The sequence below is a fragment of the Setaria viridis genome, chromosome 3 (genome assembly GCF_005286985.2).
Source record: "Setaria viridis chromosome 3, Setaria_viridis_v4.0, whole genome shotgun sequence".
Classification (NCBI taxonomy): Eukaryota; Viridiplantae; Streptophyta; class Magnoliopsida; order Poales; family Poaceae; genus Setaria; species Setaria viridis.
The window spans coordinates 10,903,625-10,923,230 of NC_048265.2; the positions used below are offsets into that span (position 1 = coordinate 10,903,625).

The window sequence follows — 19,606 nt, forward strand, 5'->3', positions numbered from 1 at the left end:
ATGGTTATAAACTTATAATCATTATAGAGTATATTTGATTACAAATTTATACATTATAAAAATAAAAATTAATAGTTAAATTATTGGTCAAAAATTGTAAAATTTGAATTTTGATATGCATGTGCGCTGTATAAATAAAAATGGAGGGAGCCTGTGCCTCCTCTTATTTTATACTCGGTGAGTATTTATAAAAGAATGATTTGTCAACATGCCACGGAAAAATAGAAATCGGTCGAGAATTTAAAACTATTGGATTGTGGTTTGTACAAGAAGGTTTTGTAGATATCCTGTTCGCTTCAGCTTATTCAACCGGTTTATCAGCCACCAAACGGTGTTTTTCTCTCACAACAAATCAGCCGTTTCAGCTTTTCAGCCGGCTTATAAGCTGAAGCGAACGGACCCATCACTTTGGATAAGCATGCTTCGTGGGAAGACCTTTTCAATACCACGTACCGCATTTAGGCATAGGAGATTAATTAGTGAGTAGAGTTAGACTGCGTATATATGATCATCAGCATTGTAATATATGCTTATCTAGATCACATCGCTTAACCGAGAGCACAAGTCTTGATACGAGACATGCATTATTAGTTTATTAGAGCAGGCCCAACGCAAGCATGCAACAGTATTGGCTTCAGATAAAAAGGTGCATGACATGTAGGTTTAGCTGTTTGAGACCACAAGTCTCCCAACGGAAGCCATCTTATATTTTTCACTTCTTAGGCCCACCACTCACCCTACCAGCCAATCGCATGCAAGCATCACTCCCCTAAACAGCACCTGTAGCTTTTGCAGGAACCTCTGACACCCGCGGGGAACCCAATTTTTGCCCACGCTGATGTCCAAGCCTACATGGCCTGACAAAGCCACCGGTGGAGCAACCGCGTTGGGCCTGCTCTTACTTGTCTCTATCGACGATCGGATGTGAAAATCATTTCTACTCTCAATTTTCTCTCCATGTACGTACTCCTTCCGATTTTTTTTCATGTTACATTAGATTTGTCTTAAATCATCCAATTTGACTAAGTTTATAAAAAAATTAAGCAACCATTATACTGCTAAACATATGCAGTATCAAAATATATTCTATTGTGGATTTAATGAAATAATTTTGGTATCATAGATGTTGTTGGATTTTTCTATAAATTTGGTTAAAGTGGCACAAGTTTGATTTAGGATAAACCTGACATGACACGTAAAAAAACCAAAGGGAGTACACATTTATATATATTAGAAGCACATTTATGGGCAGACAGACAGGCAGCAAGATTAGAGATTTGTTTAGATATGGCCAGATTGCATTGGTTGTTGTACTCATCTCTGGTACACTGCATTAGACGTAATCTCTGGTAATTGTTCGTAGTGGAGCTGCACATGCATGCATCCTTTTGCGCCTTTTGGATCCGAAAAGAATCAAAGAGAAATTGATGAGGTACAGCAGAGACGGCCGGGCAGGAACGCTGCCGTGGCATCTTGTTTGTTTGGCTTGGGCGCCTCGTCAGCTAGCCGTGGTTGGAATTGTTCCTTCGTCCATCCCTGGACAAAGTTTCCCGTTCGCCTCGTCAGTCGACACTCACTTGATCCGTGTGCGGACGACGGGTTTGCTCGGTGCAGGAGAAGGAAACAGGCGGCGGCGGTGGCGCCGGCACCAACTTGTGTTGGCGTGGCGCAGCTCATGGTTTATGGTTAGCCACCGAATGCAGTGGCGAAGGCGAGCAGATCCTTGGGTGACAAACCACAGGTGCTCTCCATGTTTTAGCCCATTATTATCAGACAGGATCACAGGATAACTACGATCATACTATAGTTTATTAAGAATAATGGAGAATTGCTGCAAGCTCAAATCTACGAAGCAGGAGCAGAGGAAACCGTGCATGTGCCCGTCTCTTGTGCACCACAGATCGAAAAAAGGTCACTGCAACCACCGGCGCGGCGGTGCAGTGCCACCGCCCACCAGGATTCCGGAGAACACACCGCCTGTAGCCGCTATCCATCCACGGACGACGGTTCGTTAGAAAGATAAGTCATTTAGGTATTTCGATCCAAACAGAAGCCGGCCGAATTTCTGAAGCTTCAGGCGAATGCGTGCTGGTCTGAAAATAAGTGGCGGCCGACGCATATGCACAAGCCGTGAACTTTTTTTTATGAAGTAGAGTGGAATGCATGTTTGTCTCTGCATGGTGCACAACAGGAAGAGTAGCAAGCAGCAACTGCCGGCGCCCGGCGGTGGCAACTGGCACCAATGTTCCCAATAACGAGCTGGCTATGGTAGGTCGCTGTCCCCAGTTGCCAAAGAAGCCAGCCTACAAACAAATGCCGATCGGTTTTGTCTTCTGAACAGAAAGAGATTCAGAATTGCAGACAAGTGCAACTCTGCTACTCAGATAAAAACAAAACCGAACAGGTTTACGTAGGCGTCAGCCCACCGTGATTACAACTCCAAGTGAACACAATTCATCGGAGTTCCCTTCTTTATTTTTTTTGCACGCTTACACCGGCACAATGCAGCCGATGCATGCTTCAGCCTGCATCCAATCGCACGCCGATCTACTTTTGGTTTGGCACCTCGTCAGCAACTCGTCGCCGGAGCCATTGCTCGCAAGAAAGGCATGCCTTTTTGTCTGGACACCTTCAGTCACATCACTTGTTGATCCTTGCGCAGCAGGTGGCGCATTGTTCGGTCGAGGAGGAAGGGAACATCCGGCGCCGCGGCGGCATGGGGCTCCGGACCGATGCCGTCATGCTGCCTGTCGTTGCGCTTATGGTTGGTGGGCGTGCGGATCCTGGATGGCACAAACTACAGGTGCTCTCCATGTCATGGCACAAACTACAGGTGCGCTCATAGAGTCTTGAAGCACGCTGATCTGAGATGGTTAAAGCATGTTTGGAACAAGGAGATCTCTTGCGAAATGGCTTAGCTGTCGTAACAGTTGGATGAAAGTTTTTTTTTCTTTCTAAATGCAAGGAACGAACGATGGAGCAGGCAGTGCGTTTGATCCAAAAAAGGAAAGCGGAAAAGTGGTGGCATCAGGACGGGAAAGCGGACTGCCTGTGATCGCTACCCTCAATAAACGAAGAAGCCAGTTAAGCATGTCGCTCCAAAAAAGCGCCGTCAGTTTCCTGAAGCTTCAGAGAAGTGCTGGTAGTCAGAGAAACACAAGACGAGCTGCATATGCATAATTTCATTCGTTTTCCTTTTCTTTTTGCAAGGGGCCAATCATAATCAATTTATCTTTTTTTCCTTTTTTTGCAAGGGGCCAATCATAACCAATTTCTCTGTTTCTCTGTGCTCATCATAACCAATTTCTCTGTTTCTCTGTGCTCTCCGTCTCAAAAGAAAAAGAAAAGGAAAAAGAAAAATAAAAAGAAATCCAGGCAGCAGCTGAACATTTCAAACTCGAACATCCTCTTCTCTGACGAATCCGCTTATGATTTTGCGAAAATTGGAGGAGGCTGGGAGTACATCCGCGTCTAAGCCTACCAAGGTTTAATCTCGTACGGATAAGCGGGACGGAGAATATAAAAAAGGGGGATGTTCTCCGGGTGATCGTTGTTTGAAAATTGAAATGCAGACTACAACCTGCGGATAACTTGCATACACGGAAAATCACCACAAAAGATTCTGTAAAAATAGGTGTAGGCGGGTGTTCCTGTGTCGCAGGATCGTGCAAAATTGCACACTGAAACGAATTTTGAAGGCAGGAGTAAAACAAAACGGGGGCAAATGTTCATGACAAGGGGTTGATTCAATCTACGGCCACCAAGAGGTCTAAAAAGAATTCACGTGGATCATCCTGCGAAATATGGGAAGAGGGAGCATAATGCAAAGGAAGAGGGCACAGTTCTTCTGCTGTTTTTTTGCTGTGGTTGCTAAGGTTTGCAGTTCCAGGACCGCTTGTTTTTTGTTGTGTTTGATCAGGTTATATTCGGATTGAAATTGATGTGAAACTGCAGCAACATACAACACTCTGAAGCAGCGCTACCAGCATAATAAGATGAGCTTGGCAGGCTGCACTGGGTTAGTTCCCCTGTCCTTTTGATAACATATTAACATGCATCTCTGTGCACTTGCTAGTAAGACTCAGATCGTATACAAATGAAGGCAAGCATTGCGCGGCACACCAAGGACATGCTACTCCAACCAACGGCTGAGGAATGCAGCCGGCAACAGAGACTTTGATCAACTCCAGGGAACTGCCATTCCTCAGTTCTCATGGCAAAACAAGCGTGTGCTTACAATTACAAGTCATTACACCACACTTGCACTGTGAGCAAAAGGGTTCCGCAGTTAGAATCTATACCACAAAGCTGATGAATTGCTCACGGGTAGTTTAGGCTGACTCGCTACTCTAAAGAAAGCAATACAGCAATTGCAAGAGAACGTACTGAAAGTACTAAAGTAACATCCAGCCACCCGGCAATTCCAACTCAAGTTACAGAACAAACAGTTCTAAACAACCACCAAGTGCTAGAACCACGATCCCAGAGCAATGCAGAATAAGTAATCCCGTTTGCAATATTACAGCAAATCCTGGAAGATGTGCACCAAAATGTTAGCACACCAAACTGTGCTCATTGGTCAGCTTCGGGCTTGCTTGCATCACCATTGCCTGTGTGGTTTTCTGGCGAGGCTGTCTGGGGTTCCTGCTGCTGCTGTCCCGCGCTTGTACTTGGTTCAGGATGGAAGTTGATAGGGAACTTGGTGACGCGGGGCTTGTCCGCCAAGATATTTCTCTGCACCCGGTCAATTAGCACCTTTGCTGGAGGCTCTTCTCTCAATTGCTCATCGTCGTAATCATTGTTCACGTAGTAACCTACTCTCATGAACTCCTGGCCCATGTAAGAGCATGTCAATAGCAGCACGGTCACACCAATTATGTCTTCCTCACGGATCTTTGAGGGATCTGGTGGGTCAGCCTGCAATGGAAATGGCAAATCATTTTTCCAGATGGCAGATGCAAGTTTAGATATGCCACAAGATTAACACAGCAAAGCAGAACACAAGCAGTGCTCGTGCTTTATTCTACTACTAGGATTTCAGGCTTATTGTGTCTAGTGAATGTTTTAAAGTAGAATGAGCAATACAACATATGTTACCTGGAGTACAAAACGGTAAGTCCCAACATTGACAGGGCCAACAAGCACACTCTCAAGTTGTTGATCATAGTTTTCATCTTCAGCTGATCCAACATATATAAGCTTCCACTCTAGATCTGAAATGAAAACAAACATGCTCTTTACATGTATTTAAAAAAGTAATAATACCGAAAATAAAGAAAAATGAGAAACCAAACCATATAAATAGAATAATTGATGAAATTAGATTAAAATATGTGCATATTTTCCTTATACAGATTATCATGTATGTATACAGCTGTGGTATTGAAGGAAACATAGGAATTGTGTGACAATTGAAACGAACTCAGACTAGACAGTTTTAATGGCATCAAGCCATAAATCATATTATTAGCACCTGCCTTAATTGGAGCATATCATCTGTAAAATCTCTTAACCAGTAACAATTATGATTTGCTACTTTATGGCCACAATCAACAAACTGGAGCCAAAAGAGGGGGAGAAAGCAAAGCACCACATTTGCATGAAAAAGCTAATAACCCTGAACTGGAATTTCCCTTGACAATGACACACACCACTCAAATGACTTTTCAAGCTAGCAGGATCCCAAGGAATCATGTAGCTTCTCAAAGAAGTCAGCAAATTATCACCGCAGAGTCCAGAGGATAATCACCAAAATAAAATTGAAAAAAGATGACTAATGATTCAAAAGAAAACTCCACTTAAGCCAAGTCCAGTAGCACAAAAATTCAATTTTCACCATCAGCTAAACCCATCTTGTTGTCAACATAAGTGTTAATCATTACAGATACACAGAGGTAATATGATAGTTATGCAATATGGATTTAATAATAATCAGCTTCAAGCAGAGGTTACTAATAACAATAACATCGTGTCAACAATTTCTAACTTAATGCATGATCACCCAATGCTAGATTGTTGACAGTTTTCCAAGCATGGGCGGCATAAATTTCTTTACAGAGTTTCAGCGTGTGTAGCATCAAATGCTGACAGTATAACTCAGAAAAACTGGTAAGCAAATAGGATCAGTCACAGGGCAGACTGATATCCGATACCAGGGATGGCGGATAAAATACATACTATGACCCTACATAATTCAGAGTAACATGATGGAAATTATTTGCATCCTTTAACTGATTGTTAAATATTATTAAGAGACGTAACTAACAAGTCGTACAAGCTAGGTGAGTTCTACAACAGGAATAACAGTTGGGTTTTCCTCAACCAAATCCTCCAACTCTTCTTACCATTCATGAATCAATAATGAGTTGTTCGTGTAAGCAATTACCATAAATCGCGATCCGTATATCAGCTTCTGCATCCAAAACATACTAATGACTAATGAGTGGAAACGTTCCTCCATTACAGAACTACAATGTTCGCTGAAGAAAAATAGCTACAACACTCGAAAACACTGCAGTTTGCAGAAGAAAAAATCGATGCAGATACGGGTTAGTGGAGGAAAATCGATGCGGCGACGCCCACGCCCCTCCTGATATCCCGTCCTCTGTAGACAGCAAAACCCAACGCCGTCAGCTGGTTTCCCCCAGCGCAAAACGACGCCTACCGATCTCAAGACGCACGAAACCCTAGCACGCCGCCACGCATCACGGGAACCGAGAAAGGGGGGGTAGAGAGAGGGGTGAGGCGATCCGTACCGTCGTCGAGGGGCACGAGGCACTCGTAGGAGATCTCGAACTGGAAGGGGTTGAGGAAGGCGGTGGGGTTGTCCAACACCGCCACGTTGGTGATGTTCACCGCGCTCATCGCCGCCGCCGCCTCCGGTAGCAGTCGCGCGGACGGTGGGAGGGGAAAAAATACGAAAGCGAGCCGCGGCGGCTGGGAATCGGATTTCTAGCCGGGGGTGTCGCGAACTGCCGAAGGGCGCGGCCTTTTGGCGGGGTTTAATGCGGTGGGATGGGGGGCGGTGGGGGATTCGCGGCGGGAAGCGAAATTGTGTTGGCGGGAGACGCCCCCGAGGTTTGGAGAGGGCCGGAGCAGAGCTGGGGGAGAGAGAAGAGACGACCTGGCCAGACTCAACCGCTGCTGAAACTGTAGAACTTCCCTTATTCGGAACTCGGAAGGTGGGGAACCTTATTTTAGACTATGCGAATTTCGAAATTTTGGTGGAATCACACTGATTTTTTTTAAAAAAAAACACTGATTTCTCCTGATATTTGACTCATTATTACTTCTTTTGAAGAGCAGGACGCAATTCAACTCCCACGCAGGAACGTCCCAAAAGGTCCAGTAAACGTGACTGGCAATGCGACTATGGCAAACAAACGAATTGCCAGCATGCTTATGCGAAACATGTATTCTGGCAGCACTCCGTTCAGTACCAGGTACCCAGACAGATTCAGGATAAATATGAAGATACCGATGGAAGACATGACGGAATATACAAGGGCAGGGTTTACATGTTTCACACAGAATGATGCCGCGTACTCTTTGCTAACAATTTTTCTCCCAAATATACAGCAGATATGTCTCCTGACTCCAGTGCCCGCACACACGCTGTGCTCACTTCAACAAAGCCTAGCTAAGGTTCAAGCTGGACACCATAATAATACAGACAAAAGACAACACAAATGGCTCATGCGCACGCCGCAACTCGTCACTCCAAGAACTGATAAGTAGAACTGTAATAACGAAAGGATTCCGCCTCACTTTTTTAGCACACTGCACGACAAGAACAGAAAGCAAGATAAGTGAGCAACATATATTAAAGGACCAGCATGTTACAAAGAACTCTTGCACTGTAACAAACACAAACTAGCAAAAATCTCAGCACAGCCACTATAACAATGAAACTGAATATTGTTGCAAATGAAAATTACTTACTTGTAAAGGTAGGCAGCAATACCAAGAATGACACATAGAAGGATGATATCGATGCAAAAGTTGCGACTGGATCTCAGCTGATAACAAGTCAATGAGGAAAACAAATAGTATGAGACCACCCGACTAAGCAAGCATTAGTTAGGAAGTGCACAAAGGTAAGTGCTAGGTTTTACCTGAAGAACAGTCTCCTTCAGTCTCACGTTGGTATTCTTCAAATCTGCATTGGCTCTATCCACCTACAATCATCATTATATAACCAAATAAGTGTTGCTGGACAATTTCTAGATGGAGCCTACATAAACTAATGGCTGCCAGATAACAGACCTTGTCATCCATTTCATCCATCAAAGGAACTTGTCTGTCCAATTCCTGAAGATCACAGTCATTCAGTTAATTGTCCATAACTTATTCTAATTATCGTATAACAAGGAATAAAGCACATCAAGAAACCTCATTCATGTCAGATGCCATGTTTTTCAGAGTTTCCAGCCCTTCACCAATAACGTCCAAACCTTCATCCTGCAGAATTTCATTGCAAAAGACAGATTACACCATATGAGAAACTGAAAAGTCCGACATCCTGTAGCAAAAAGAAAATAAAACGGAAAGAACAAAAGTGATTCAGTAAATTAACCTGTTTCATTCTGCGCATCTCATACTCCCGACGGAACTGGTTCGATTCTTCTGTCCCCTTAAAGTAATCATCGTCAAAGTTCCCATCTGTATGTTTAAGTGGTGTTACAGGGAAAAAGAGTCAGCCAATGATCCAAAATAGATGAAATTCAAAAGAAGTGGATCTGAAAGTCGCAAGATTACACATGAGGTTAAGCTTAATTAGGTGGCCTTCCAATAACTATGGAGCAATGAAGTTACGCGCATTAGCCTAATCTATGAATCTAGGTAATCATATTTTCAAATTGGAGTACTGGGCATAAAAAGTGATTATTTGGATCTCAAGTTTCATCAAAAGGAATTATGCCAAATCTTTCAGAACTAAAAGGCTAATACATAGCACAAATCATTACAAGACAGACAAAGGTGGAACAACAGAAGATGTTCAGATGCTCACTAACCAGCAGTAGAGTCAAACTTTATGGCTCCTCCAGTTCGAGATCCTGAGGCTCCCCAGGTTCCATTTTTCTTTGTGGCAGTAGAACTACCATCTGGGATTGATTGTATCCTGTCAGGTAAGGCGGCAACCAGATCACTACGGGTTGCGATTTCTTCTTTTGTGAGCCCTTTCACCTGTTCAAAGGAGCCTTCAGAACCACTACTTCAAAACATTTTTTGTAATGTTAAATTACCTCAATATATGCATGCCGTCGGACTAACTACATAGATGGGTATGCTAGCCTAAACTGTAAAAGGTGCATTTGAGAACAAGTAAAACCATGCAAGCAGTTGCTTGCTCAGTGCCCACATAAAACTTTGCATCTTTACGAAGTGAGATGCGTGAATAAGGATGTCAGCTAGTCTAAACTCAAATACATAGGTGACAAGGAAAGCAATCCAGATTAAGGAAAAGGAATGTGCTGCAAGTTGAAAGGAAAAACAAGAGGAATGCGGACAATAACAGCCGTGCATGAAGTTCCATAACATCAGAAAGACGCTGCACCAACAATCTACCTTCAACTAACATCAGTGAGAAGAGCAAGTAGAATCAGGCACCCAATGAATTTCATTCTAGGATGCTCTAATCTGAGCATGCATCACCCAATGAGGAACCAGATGAAGGCAGCAATCAACCAATTAGCATATGTGTGGATTCTAATCACATGGAAAAGACATCATTTTCCCATGCATGTCCAATCAGTGTGTAACCATCATTCAACCAATCCTATCAAAGTGTCCTGCATGGCTTACTTGGTCACTCACAATCCAGAAAGTCGCAACTACTACCCAAAGTCCCAAACCATAGTCTTTTTCCCAAAATTCTACCACATGTGACAGTACATCCAATCCTAAAAATGACGAAATGGCCTAGCAAATCATTTTCCAAACTCCCTAACCCTTGCAGCCGCACATCCTAATTTTAGGTAGCTAGAGTCCCAGCAAGTTTAGGTAACGGCAAACAAGGAATCAAGCCCTCAGGTCACAAAGTTCTCAGATCTAGCACCCTTCACCAAACACTCAGTGGATGCAATGCAGGGACTAGGGCGGCAACCTTCTTCACGGCGAGGCGCTGCAGCTTTGGCAGGTCCTCCTCGAGGAGCTTGGCCTTGGTGCGCCGGATCTCGGCGTTCAGCGCCACCACCGCAGCCCGGTTCTTCTCTTGCTTCGCGGTCTCCGCTTTCTGCTCCAAGACAAACCATCAGATTCAGATCGAGTGTCCCGGTTCGCGGACGCGGAGGGAGGGGAAGAGAACGGATCTCACCTCGACGCATTGGTTGATGTCGGCGTCTACGGAGGCGTAGAGGCGGGCGAAGGGGTCGTCGCCGGCGACGTTGGTGCCGTTGAGCTTGTCGACATCGTACTTGTCGTACTTCTGGCAGATCGCGTCAACCCGGGTAAGGATGTCGATCACGGTCATCCTCGCGCCCCGATTTCTGCCCCAGCAAGCGAATTCGAGACGAGGGCTGCGGAGGAAGGAAGCGGGGCGAGGCGAGGAATAACCCGAACGGCGAGCGAACCGAAAGGGGAGAGAGGAGACGAGAGACGGCGGAGCCCGCCCGAGTCGGGCTGGGCACAGCCTGGACGGCCGGTGGCGATGACGCTGTCGACCGGGCCCCACCAACCGGCTGGTGGTTTGGTTGGGCCGAGTTGTGGTAAATTTGGGCTTGTCGTGTGGGCGTGGCCCGCTAGTGCTAGTTTTGCTGGATGGACCTAGGCCCGTAAAATTGTCGATCGGGCTAGGCCCATGAGCTGGTATCTCCTCCTCTCAAAAAAAAAAAAGTGGGGAGAGGGAAAAACTTATGAGTTTTGTGAGATGACTCGTGTATTCTTCATGATAGTACAAGTGTGTCTAGCCCTTAAGACATGTCATCCTTGCAAAATTGCAGTACATATAAGGATGAAGTCAAATGTATCGTGCCATGATTCCAATATTCCCCTCTTTGCTACCATGCCAAACGATGACATAAAAAAAGAAATTAATCGGCATAAGCAACAAGGGGAGAACTGCTGTGTCCAACCTACCAACCTTACAAAGTTACGATATCCGTCGATTCCTTGTGAGTTGTGACCTTTGCACCGTTGCACCGGCCCATGATACAATCATATCACACTACATGACGCACTGCTCACGTTCCGAAATCCACAACGGCAGTGTGCACGAACATTGTCTTACAAGATCCATAGTTAAGCCGCTGGCTCTAGGCAAATAAACAAATGGCCGGGCTAGCATATACTAATGCGTCAATCGTTCCATGCCAGGTGAGACTTGACAGCTCCCGGTGTGGGAGCTAATGATGCCTTTCGTCAACACCCTGTTCGGAGCCCATTATCGAGACAGGACGGCCATCAAGTTGTTGCCCATCTCATCGTCAAACAAAGGAAACCAGTTGCATCAATCAGGAAAAAAGAATGCCGCCACTTGGCGACCGATGTGGCGTAGTTCTTCAGTCCTCTAGCCCTGTGATCCTATCAGCAGGATGCCAAGGCTGACTGCTCCATCTCAGTGACTTAGTAGCTACTAGTAGTAGTAGATTAGAAGCCTAGAACTAGAAGAGGAGGCCTATCAAACCATTCAGGCATCAGCTCACGTCTCCATTGTTTCAAACCTAGACCGCCACGATTTCTAAAGAGGCCGCTCGTTTCTGCTCACGTTTCATCTTTTACACGCCCTTGAACGACGACCGCGGTGTGAACCGGCACCTCTGCTAGAATTTTTGCCGGCACCAATGATTGCCTCCGGTCTTGGATGCCGCCGCGTGTTATCGCGACCAAGTGTGGCCATCGAGTCATTGACAATGAGCTAGGAATCTGAAGGACGACGAGACAAATTGGCAGACGAGTAACACATACTCTGGCCGTTTCTGCGAAGACATGGACCGGAATGTTTACTCTATTGGCCATGGTGGCCATGGAAACTTGTGGAGACGAAACGTCGTCGATGGACCGAGACGACCTCGCCGCAAAACTTCGGAGGTCGAGACAATGTGGATTGGATGAGGTAGCAATTTCGCTGGTTGAATTTTAGCGTTTGGGATGACGTTGAAAGCACCCCCGGCTGCCTATCATCACCGACTTTACTTATTTTGTTCGGCTTGATATGTCCTATGGAAGGTCAGGAAAGTCAAAATATTCAGCGAGACATGCTAGAAAGGACAGGTACTCGCCTACTTGCACTCTTGACGAAAAGCGTGACGGGAGACGGTGAATTCTAGTTCTAGAACCAGTTGGTTGGTCATGCATCTGTTATATTGCACAGGGAAACGGAAAACATTTGATATCGCGGGATGGAATCCTTCAGTTCGGAACTCTCACTCGGCGTTCAGAGGCAAGCTAGCATCTTCTGAACTGAATCCCGGCCTCCCGGGCGGTTCAGAGAATGCCTGGGATCTTCACTCGCAGTCAAGTTCTCTCCGGCCTTGTTTAGTTTCCAATTTGGGAGTAGCAAAATTGGCATTTTACCATAAATGCGCAACTGTAGCGTTTCGTTTGTATTTGTGAATTATTGTCTAAATATTGACTAATTAGGCTCAAAAGATTCGTCTCGCAAAGTACAACAAAACTGTGCAATTAGTTTTTAATTTCGTCTATATTTAGTACTTCATGCATATATCGCAAGTTTGATGTGACGGGGAATCTTCTTTTTGCATAGTGTCAAAGTTAGGAGTTTGGATCAAACTAAACATGGCCTCCGTGTCACTTGGGGGACTGGTGGTAAACGTTCAGAGACGTACAGGGTGATGAATCTCACGACACCAGTTTCTCGTCGGTGATACGATACGCCGGGCATTCTTTACCGAACTGTCAGTTACCCAGCCATCCTTTTCCTTTCCCCTCGAGCGAGCACAAGAGCACGCGTAGCCACAAGCGGCATGGCCAGGGCACCGGGTCGACGCCCAGGGGCAGGCAAGTAGGTCTCGTCAACCTGCTGACCCACACGCGCACTAGCCGCGGGCGTCGCTTTCCCGGCTGCCTGCCGCTCCATGCGAAATAATCCGGGCGCCTTATGGAGAGCTCGCTGACACGGCGAGCCGACGACGACGGGGAGGAACGAACCGTACGCCCGGTGTGAAACGGCGCCGGCTGTCGTAGATGCCTCGAGGTGCCGGCCCGGTCCTCGGCAAAAAGGGGGTCGAAGACTCCAAATGCGCGGTCCCGTGGTGCCTGCGTTTCTAAGCAAGCGAACCGAACACTCCTCGTAGTAGTAAACAAACTGTTGGCGCTTATCAGTGGCCACAGGAACTTTTGACTCCCTGCGCCTCGCCGGTTGCCGGAAGAAGAACATTCCTCGGACCTGTTTGAAAACCTGGGAAACCCTGAAAGCGATTCCTTCGCATCACACAGCAACTGGTGCGGTATGGTTCTGAACGGAAATCCCGACGCCGACATTAATGAGACACATTCACAGCTGAGCTCCGGCTTGACGCCGACGACAGCTGAGTTGTATCGGACAAGACAAGGAAGTTATCCCCATCCTATGCTGCTAACCCCCCCTTTACATCTCGCAGCAGGGTGAACTGATTAACTAGAAAAGGCAGTTTTGTGGAATATTCATGCCCCGGTACCGACAAGCGCAAGGGATCGATGGAGCCGCTCTAAGTGGGGGATTATGTTTCAGGCGAGTGCGTACAGTTGTTAAAGCCTAAAGGGGAGATCGATCGGCAGTTTGATTGGGAGAGACCACCGGTCATTTGCGCCGTTGTTGAGTAGAGAGGTACACAGGGGACCCCTTCCTTCTTTGTGATGCCATGCCATGCTACGCACGGGTGTCCATCCGCCTAACTTTTGTTTGTTTTGCAGTGCTTGTCACAGGGTCAAAGGCTCCAACTTTGCATGATTTGGCCTGTTGATTTTGCTACCTGTTATAGCCTGTAGCTGTAGGCCCTTGTTCCCAAGGCAATGGCGCGCTTTTCCTTGTTGAAACAGAAAGGCCTTGTAGTCTTCAAGCATCAAACCTTATCTGAAAGCATGTTTTCTAGTACCACAGTGAGACTGTGACTCTGAGAGATATAAGACATGTTTTATGGGTGATCAAACATTCAAACCGACGATACGAACATTTTCAAAAAAAAAAGTCCTCGAAATCATGTCATCGCTGAATCCTTTTTTCTGAAGAAGAAAGTGTGCATACTTTACCGACAAGGTTAAGAACATCGGGTGACGCTGCGAGACGTGAGCTTTTTTGATCGTGTGACCCTAGGCTGCTGGTACCGATCGAGAAAGAGACAGCAGCGAGATCACCTTGCTGGTTGCTGTCCAGCTTTGCTTCGCGGGACCTGCAAGCCGCTCTCAGCCAGTCAGCCCATCGCTTTTACCGATGTCTGATGCGTAGGCGCGCTCTGTCGTCGTAGCGTAGGTCCGCCGCAGCGTCCCGGAAGAAGAAGACTAGGCGGTGGCAGCGGGGGCGCCGGGGTGTGGCCGCTGGAGGCGCAGGTGCGGTGGGGAGGTCGACACGGAGGTGAAGAGGCTCCTTGGTGGTTAAGGGCGGAGCCGGAGCGGGAGACGAGAGCCAGGGCTGGTGGACCCTAGGAGGCAGTGAACGGTGAATCATAGAACGTGGTTGACCGGTCAACGATTTTGGCAGTGCCCAGCGGGCTGTAAATCAAAGCCGGACCCTGATCATGTTTTTTTTTGCGAGGCAGATCTGGCCTTTTTTTGTTTGCACATTTCATCAACTTTTAAAGCCAACTGAATTAAACCACGAGCAAATTTGCATAGGGGTGTTATACCAATTGAAAGCTTTACTAGAGCCTCTATCCCTCCTGAGGATTGGTTGAAGATTTACCGAGGGGTTTTTTATTGGAAACATGACTGCCACTAAAAAATAATTAGTCGCCGATACAAGTATATATACGGGTAGACATGTTCCATGGGAAGGAACCTAACCAGTTATGCTGTGCTAAGTTCGCTATGAAATAAGTGGTCAATATATGCATGGTATAGATATGCTTCTAGCTTGACAATTGGAAATGCCAAAATACATCTCTTTTATCACGCTCTTCTATCCTCCAAAGTTTGTGGGCTATCCCGGTCCACGTGCCAAAGTTTGTGAGATCTTATTTCGTCTTTGCAATCTGCACGCGTAATACAAATGCATGCAGTCCGGTGCATTTGGTGGGGTGGTAGCTAGGTCGTTGGAGCAAACAAAGCAAAGCAAAGCAAAAAGGCGTGTAACCCAGGGAGCCATGTCGTTTCTTCTCATCGTTTTCTCCTGACAGTACAGAGAGAATCCTCAACGAACCAGTGATAAGAACCAAGTCCACTCCCCAGAAAAATCATCAATCCATGCATACCTATCTTGACTTGTTGCACGTCGCCACCTACTTCCGATGTCGAAATGCACGGACACTCGAGTCGGTGTCAAGGTACCAACAGCCGAGCGAACCATAACGATGTCAACGAGTGTACGGGGAAAAATAACGTCAACGAGCTCCAAATTGAGCAAGATGCAGAGTATAAAACGTCATGGAGGTCAGTACAACGTTATTACGATCGAGACAACAAAGTTTCACTACATGATGCATGATTTAAGTCCCATTTGTTTGAGCTTCTAAAATGTAGGTTGTTTTGACTTTTCTAGATGTATAGATTTTGATGTGCACTTATGTCTAAGTACATAAAAAAGATAAATTTCAAAACGGAGGGAGTAGCTTTCTTTGATCTGTCATAGTAACCAAGATGGAGGTAGGCAAGGAGCGAGCTAAAGAGTTTGCTCTAGCACTGCCAACCACAAAAGCTCACTTGATTCTTGTTTACTTACTTCCTCTGTTTCAAACTATAAGTCGTTTTGATATTTTTAGAAACATTAATTTTGCTATGTATCTAAACATAAGTATACGTATTAGCAAAAATCGAAATGGAGGAAATACTTGCATAAAAACAGCAGGCGTCAATTATTCTTTTTCCATCTGAAAAGGTCGTTATATGTCTTGCTGAATTTTTTTTTGTGCCACTCATACCGCTCTGAAATGCATCTGAACATTTGGGCCAGTCGGCAGCGGAGAGTAAGCTGACGGGAGAAAACAGTAAGCTGACGACGAACGGATGACGCAAGGCTTAATTTTTGCCCAAGGGAAGTACTAGAAGCCTAGAAGGCAACGCGCCAACGCCTGAGCGTGATACTCAAATTGAAACGTGGCGCATTGCTTTGGTCTGTGAAAGTTACCACATCAATCAAGCAAGCCTAATTCCCAGTGAATTGACTAGTCTCCGTGGTGAATTAGGGACGCAGTGATGCACTAACGCGTTCAAACTTCGTTACTGTCAGTATGACTTCACCTGCACAGACAGACTTTAAAAAACAATGAAAAATGCAGTGAATTCTCCATGTAAATCCGCAGTACGTCAATGACAAATCTTTGTAGGCCACATTACCGAAAGGTCGTCGTCGGAGCGGCAAGGAAGCTTCGCCGAAACCCATGCCGCCTCTTCTGCTCTTGCCACGGTCAACCGCCCGGCCCCCCTCGAGTGAGTTCTTGTCGTGCTCCTGAAGTCTCCGAGCTAATCAGTAATCACTTTGGAGGACTAGGATCGATTGACTAGGATCAACCGGTGCCGCCGCCCGGAAAAAGGGGTGAAGAAAAAAAATATATTTGCAGGCCCTTCAAAGAAAGTATATGTAACGTGATACACAGGGACAGGGTCGTCTTGGAGGATCTCGCAAAGGTCCCTTGCGTCCACACGCTTCTCCTCTCCATTGGCCTTGCGAACGGGTCAAGGTCCTAGCACTGTGGCGCGTGCGTCGCAAACAGCGAGCCCCTCAATCCCTCACGAACTGGTCCATGTCCGGCACACATCGAGCACATTGCCTCTCATCATATAGGCTCCTACCGCATTTCTTCATCTCTTCAGGAAACATGGCATGAAGGTGTAAATCGTTCGTGGACGCTGTCAGTGACTGTGGACACTGATCGTAATCACACGTGGCAGCCTCCCTTGCACACTCAAGCGTCCGTTGGCACTGAGCTGCAACTGCACTGTGGTCTGCGGAGTAGCACGCGGCATTGTTGTACACGTACGCGCCCATCGTCACCGTGCTGCCGCGAGCGAGGCTGGGACAGACGCGCAAGAGCTGTGACCATCATCTCGGCGGCGGCAGGACAGAGCCACGTCGTTCTCACGGCGCGTCTGCTTGTGCAGCACACGGACAAGCGTAGCAATTAGCTGAGGTTTTCAGAGTAGACTCGTCGAGCAAAGCATAATTCACATCTCGGTCATACTAATTTACAGGTAATACACATCAAAATACCGGCCACGATCCATATCCACGCGGAAAAAGAAAGAGAGACATGAGAACAGAAGCAGGGGAGTGGGAAGATAGAGCAAGAACGATCCTATCTAGCTTCGCGCGGCCGATCAAACTTTCAAATCGCCAGTGAATCAATGGAGCAATTTTGAAGTTCTCGCGCAACAATCCCACGAGCCGTACGGGCTTTCCCCGGCCTCTCCTATGTCAAGGTGTTGCAGAGGCCCTGCGGCTTGGCGTCGGAGGCGGCGGCGGCGCCCCACATCTCAGCCATGTTGGGGAAGTAGCACGCCGAGAGCTCCAAGGCCGCCCTGTCCTGCAGCCCGCCGAAGAAGTCGCCGTACGGGAACAGCTGCTCGCCGCCGCCGACGAGGTCTGGCAGGAACACGTCGTCCAGCGCCGCCGCCACGGCGTCGCTCGCCGGCGCGGGCTGCCGCGCCCAGACGCCGCTGGTGGCGTCGAGCTGCGCGACCGCGGCGGCGGGCGGCACGGGCGCGAGCTCGGTGTGCTGCTGCCTGCGCTGCGGGGCCGGGGCGTCGAAGCGCATCGTGAGCCCCTGGTGGTGCTGCGGCGGGTACGCGGCGAAGCGCACGTCGCCGCCCGAGCTAGTCACGGACGAGGAGGCGGAGGCGGCGGGCGAGAGCGCCGGCGGCGGCGTGGCGGGCGCGGCGAAGGCTCTGCCGGTTGCGGCGCTCGCGGCCACGGCCGCCATGGCCTTCTTCTTGAGCTTGGTGTTCCAGTAGTTCTTGACGTCGTTGTCCGTCCGGCCGGGGAGCTTGGACGCGATGATCGACCACCTGTGGCATCGCGCCGGCAGCGCAATCGGTCAGTCAAGCGCGCGCGGGCTACAATCTCGCAGAAGCTTACTCGTGTGGAAGAACGCTGCAGGCAGCGCGACCAACCCACCTGCTCCCGATCGAGCTGTAGAGCGACCAGATGATCTGGTCCTCCTGCTCCGTGTAGCCGCCGTGCTTGATGTTCGGCCGCAGGTAGTTGAGCCACCGCAGGCGGCAGCTCTTGCCGCACCGGTTCAGCCCTGAATCACACACAATTCACAAGTGGGAGGGAGAAAATGCTAAAATTAGTTTTCCGAAAATCTGCTCGAAAATTGCCAACTCGACCCAAGATCACTGCCAGAATTCCATTCCATGACGATCGGGTTTCTCGCGGTACCGCCCGTTTAGTGCAGAAGAGACTGGATTGGAAGCGCACCTGCTTTCTGCGGCAGGGCGATCCAGTTGCCACCGATGCCGTGGCGCTGGACGTAGCTCCGCAGCTGCTCGTCCTCCTCCGGCGACCAGGGCCCCCGCTTCACGCTCGCCTTGTCGCAGCACGGCGCGCGCCCCATGTCCGCGGCGGCCAAGAGACGAGCAAGCGATCGATCAGTTCGACGCGGCGCACGCAGGGCTGGCTGCAGCTTATATGCTGCAGAGCAGAGCCTCTCTGACCTGACCCGTAGCCGTACGGGTGCGCAGGCACAAGTACAAGACGGCAGCGGGTGGTGCGCAGGCCTACGGATTTTATAGCGAGGGGAGGGGGCCCCGCGGCGGGTACGGCCCCCGAGCCGCCGTGAGCCCGTCGCGTCGCACCCGTTCCGTTCCGCGGTCGTACGGCATGGATGGCTTTGGCCTTTCGCTCTCCGTTTTGGCATCGCGGTTCTTTTGGCCCCACGAGTTCCTGTAAAGGATTTGCTTTGCTTTTAAGTTTTAACCTTGGAGCATGCATGTATTGTCAAATGACTTTGTTGTTTTTACTGGTAATTATTGTGACCTTTTGGTGGGCTGAAGTATGTGGGTTGTGGACAACAGCTCCGGCGCTCCGACTTTTGATTCCGTGGCACGTGCTTCCAAACGCTAGCGGCACGGCAGCTTTGAGCCTGATCCGGCAGATGTTCTCTTTCTCCGTCGAAAATTCAGGCAAAGCTAGCAATTCCCCTATTCCACGGTGAAAAAACCTGCATGATGTCGGACATTCCAACTAGCTCCTGTGCCTGTCAAACTATTGACCATGAACGGTGCGAGAACATGCCGTGAGACTATGAAGTGCTGGTGCCATTTCGACAGGGTATAACGGGAGCAGCCGAGCGCATGCGTCCATGCGCATGGCCGTGAGGAACCGTAGCTGCTGCGGATTGGCGCCTCCGGTTTCGTCTTTTAGGAGCGGCGGTCTTCACAAGGGGTGGTCGTCTTTTAAGTATCGATGGAAATCATCTACCATGCAACCTTAAAAACTATGAATCAAAACCACAAGATGCTAATCCAATGCATAGAGTTAGAGGTGGGATAATTTTGCGCTTAAGCCCTCCACCCG

The 19,606-nt window shown here is 47.9% G+C and overlaps 3 protein-coding genes and 1 long non-coding RNA gene across 5 annotated transcripts; 1 reads left to right on the forward strand and 3 right to left on the reverse strand.

The window, feature by feature from the left end:
* Positions 1-2,093: 2,093 nt before the first annotated feature.
* Positions 2,094-3,299, forward strand: LOC117851032 (uncharacterized). Its single transcript, XR_004639425.2, has 2 exons — positions 2,094-2,833; positions 2,966-3,299. It is a non-coding gene; the product is annotated as an uncharacterized lncRNA (long non-coding RNA).
* Positions 3,300-4,130: 831 nt separating this feature from the next.
* Positions 4,131-7,149, reverse strand: LOC117849497 (histone chaperone ASF1B). 2 transcript variants are annotated; one of them, XM_034731068.2, is made up of 4 exons: positions 6,756-7,149; positions 6,345-6,604; positions 5,098-5,213; positions 4,131-4,917 (listed from the first exon to the last, which is right to left on the reverse strand). In XM_034731068.2, exons 2-4 carry the CDS (start codon positions 6,349-6,351, stop codon positions 4,573-4,575), a joined length of 468 nt encoding a protein of 155 aa, XP_034586959.1. In that variant the 5' UTR covers positions 6,352-6,604; positions 6,756-7,149; the 3' UTR covers positions 4,131-4,572. The 2 variants fall into 2 exon arrangements, with proteins under 2 accessions (XP_034586959.1, XP_034586958.1); XM_034731067.2 differs by lacking the exon at positions 6,345-6,604 and having other exon boundaries at positions 6,756-7,148.
* A 306-nt stretch (positions 7,150-7,455) lies between these two features.
* LOC117849495 (syntaxin-71) lies at positions 7,456-10,615 on the reverse strand. The gene is made up of 9 exons (XM_034731066.2): positions 10,316-10,615; positions 10,106-10,234; positions 9,015-9,186; positions 8,576-8,661; positions 8,392-8,460; positions 8,266-8,310; positions 8,115-8,177; positions 7,942-8,018; positions 7,456-7,779 (listed from the first exon to the last, which is right to left on the reverse strand). Exons 1-9 carry the CDS (start codon positions 10,469-10,471, stop codon positions 7,764-7,766), a joined length of 813 nt encoding a protein of 270 aa, XP_034586957.1. The 5' UTR covers positions 10,472-10,615; the 3' UTR covers positions 7,456-7,763.
* Positions 10,616-17,237: 6,622 nt separating this feature from the next.
* LOC117847554 (uncharacterized) lies at positions 17,238-18,798 on the reverse strand. Its single transcript, XM_034728773.2, has 3 exons — positions 18,509-18,798; positions 18,203-18,332; positions 17,238-18,093 (listed from the first exon to the last, which is right to left on the reverse strand). The coding sequence occupies exons 1-3, from the start codon at positions 18,642-18,644 to the stop codon at positions 17,499-17,501; spliced, it is 861 nt and encodes a 286-aa protein (XP_034584664.1). The 5' UTR covers positions 18,645-18,798; the 3' UTR covers positions 17,238-17,498.
* Positions 18,799-19,606: the final 808 nt, after the last annotated feature.

Bases quoted from the DNA above. Each gene is read 5' to 3' on its own strand.
- LOC117849497 (XM_034731067.2), bottom strand. From the start codon at position 6,864: ATGAGCGCGGTGAACATCACCAACGTGGCGGTGTTGGACAACCCCACC. The intron at 5,214-6,755 runs GTACGGATCGCC...TTTTCATTTCAG, and splicing joins CCTCGTGCCCCTCGACGACG to ATCTAGAGTGGAAGCTTATA. The intron at 4,918-5,097 runs GTAACATATGTT...TTTCCATTGCAG, and splicing joins CTTACCGTTTTGTACTCCAG to GCTGACCCACCAGATCCCTC.
- LOC117849495 (XM_034731066.2), bottom strand. From the start codon at position 10,471: ATGACCGTGATCGACATCCTTACCCGGGTTGACGCGATCTGCCAGAAG. The intron at 8,662-9,014 runs GTTAGTGAGCAT...TTAAACATACAG, and splicing joins AAAGTTTGACTCTACTGCTG to ATGGGAACTTTGACGATGAT. The intron at 8,311-8,391 runs GTTTCTTGATGT...TGTGATCTTCAG, and splicing joins TGGCATCTGACATGAATGAG to GAATTGGACAGACAAGTTCC.
- LOC117847554 (XM_034728773.2), bottom strand. From the start codon at position 18,644: ATGGGGCGCGCGCCGTGCTGCGACAAGGCGAGCGTGAAGCGGGGGCCC. The intron at 18,333-18,508 runs GTGCGCTTCCAA...TGTGTGATTCAG, and splicing joins CGCCCTGCCGCAGAAAGCAG to GGCTGAACCGGTGCGGCAAG. The intron at 18,094-18,202 runs GTGGGTTGGTCG...GCGATGCCACAG, and splicing joins TACAGCTCGATCGGGAGCAG to GTGGTCGATCATCGCGTCCA.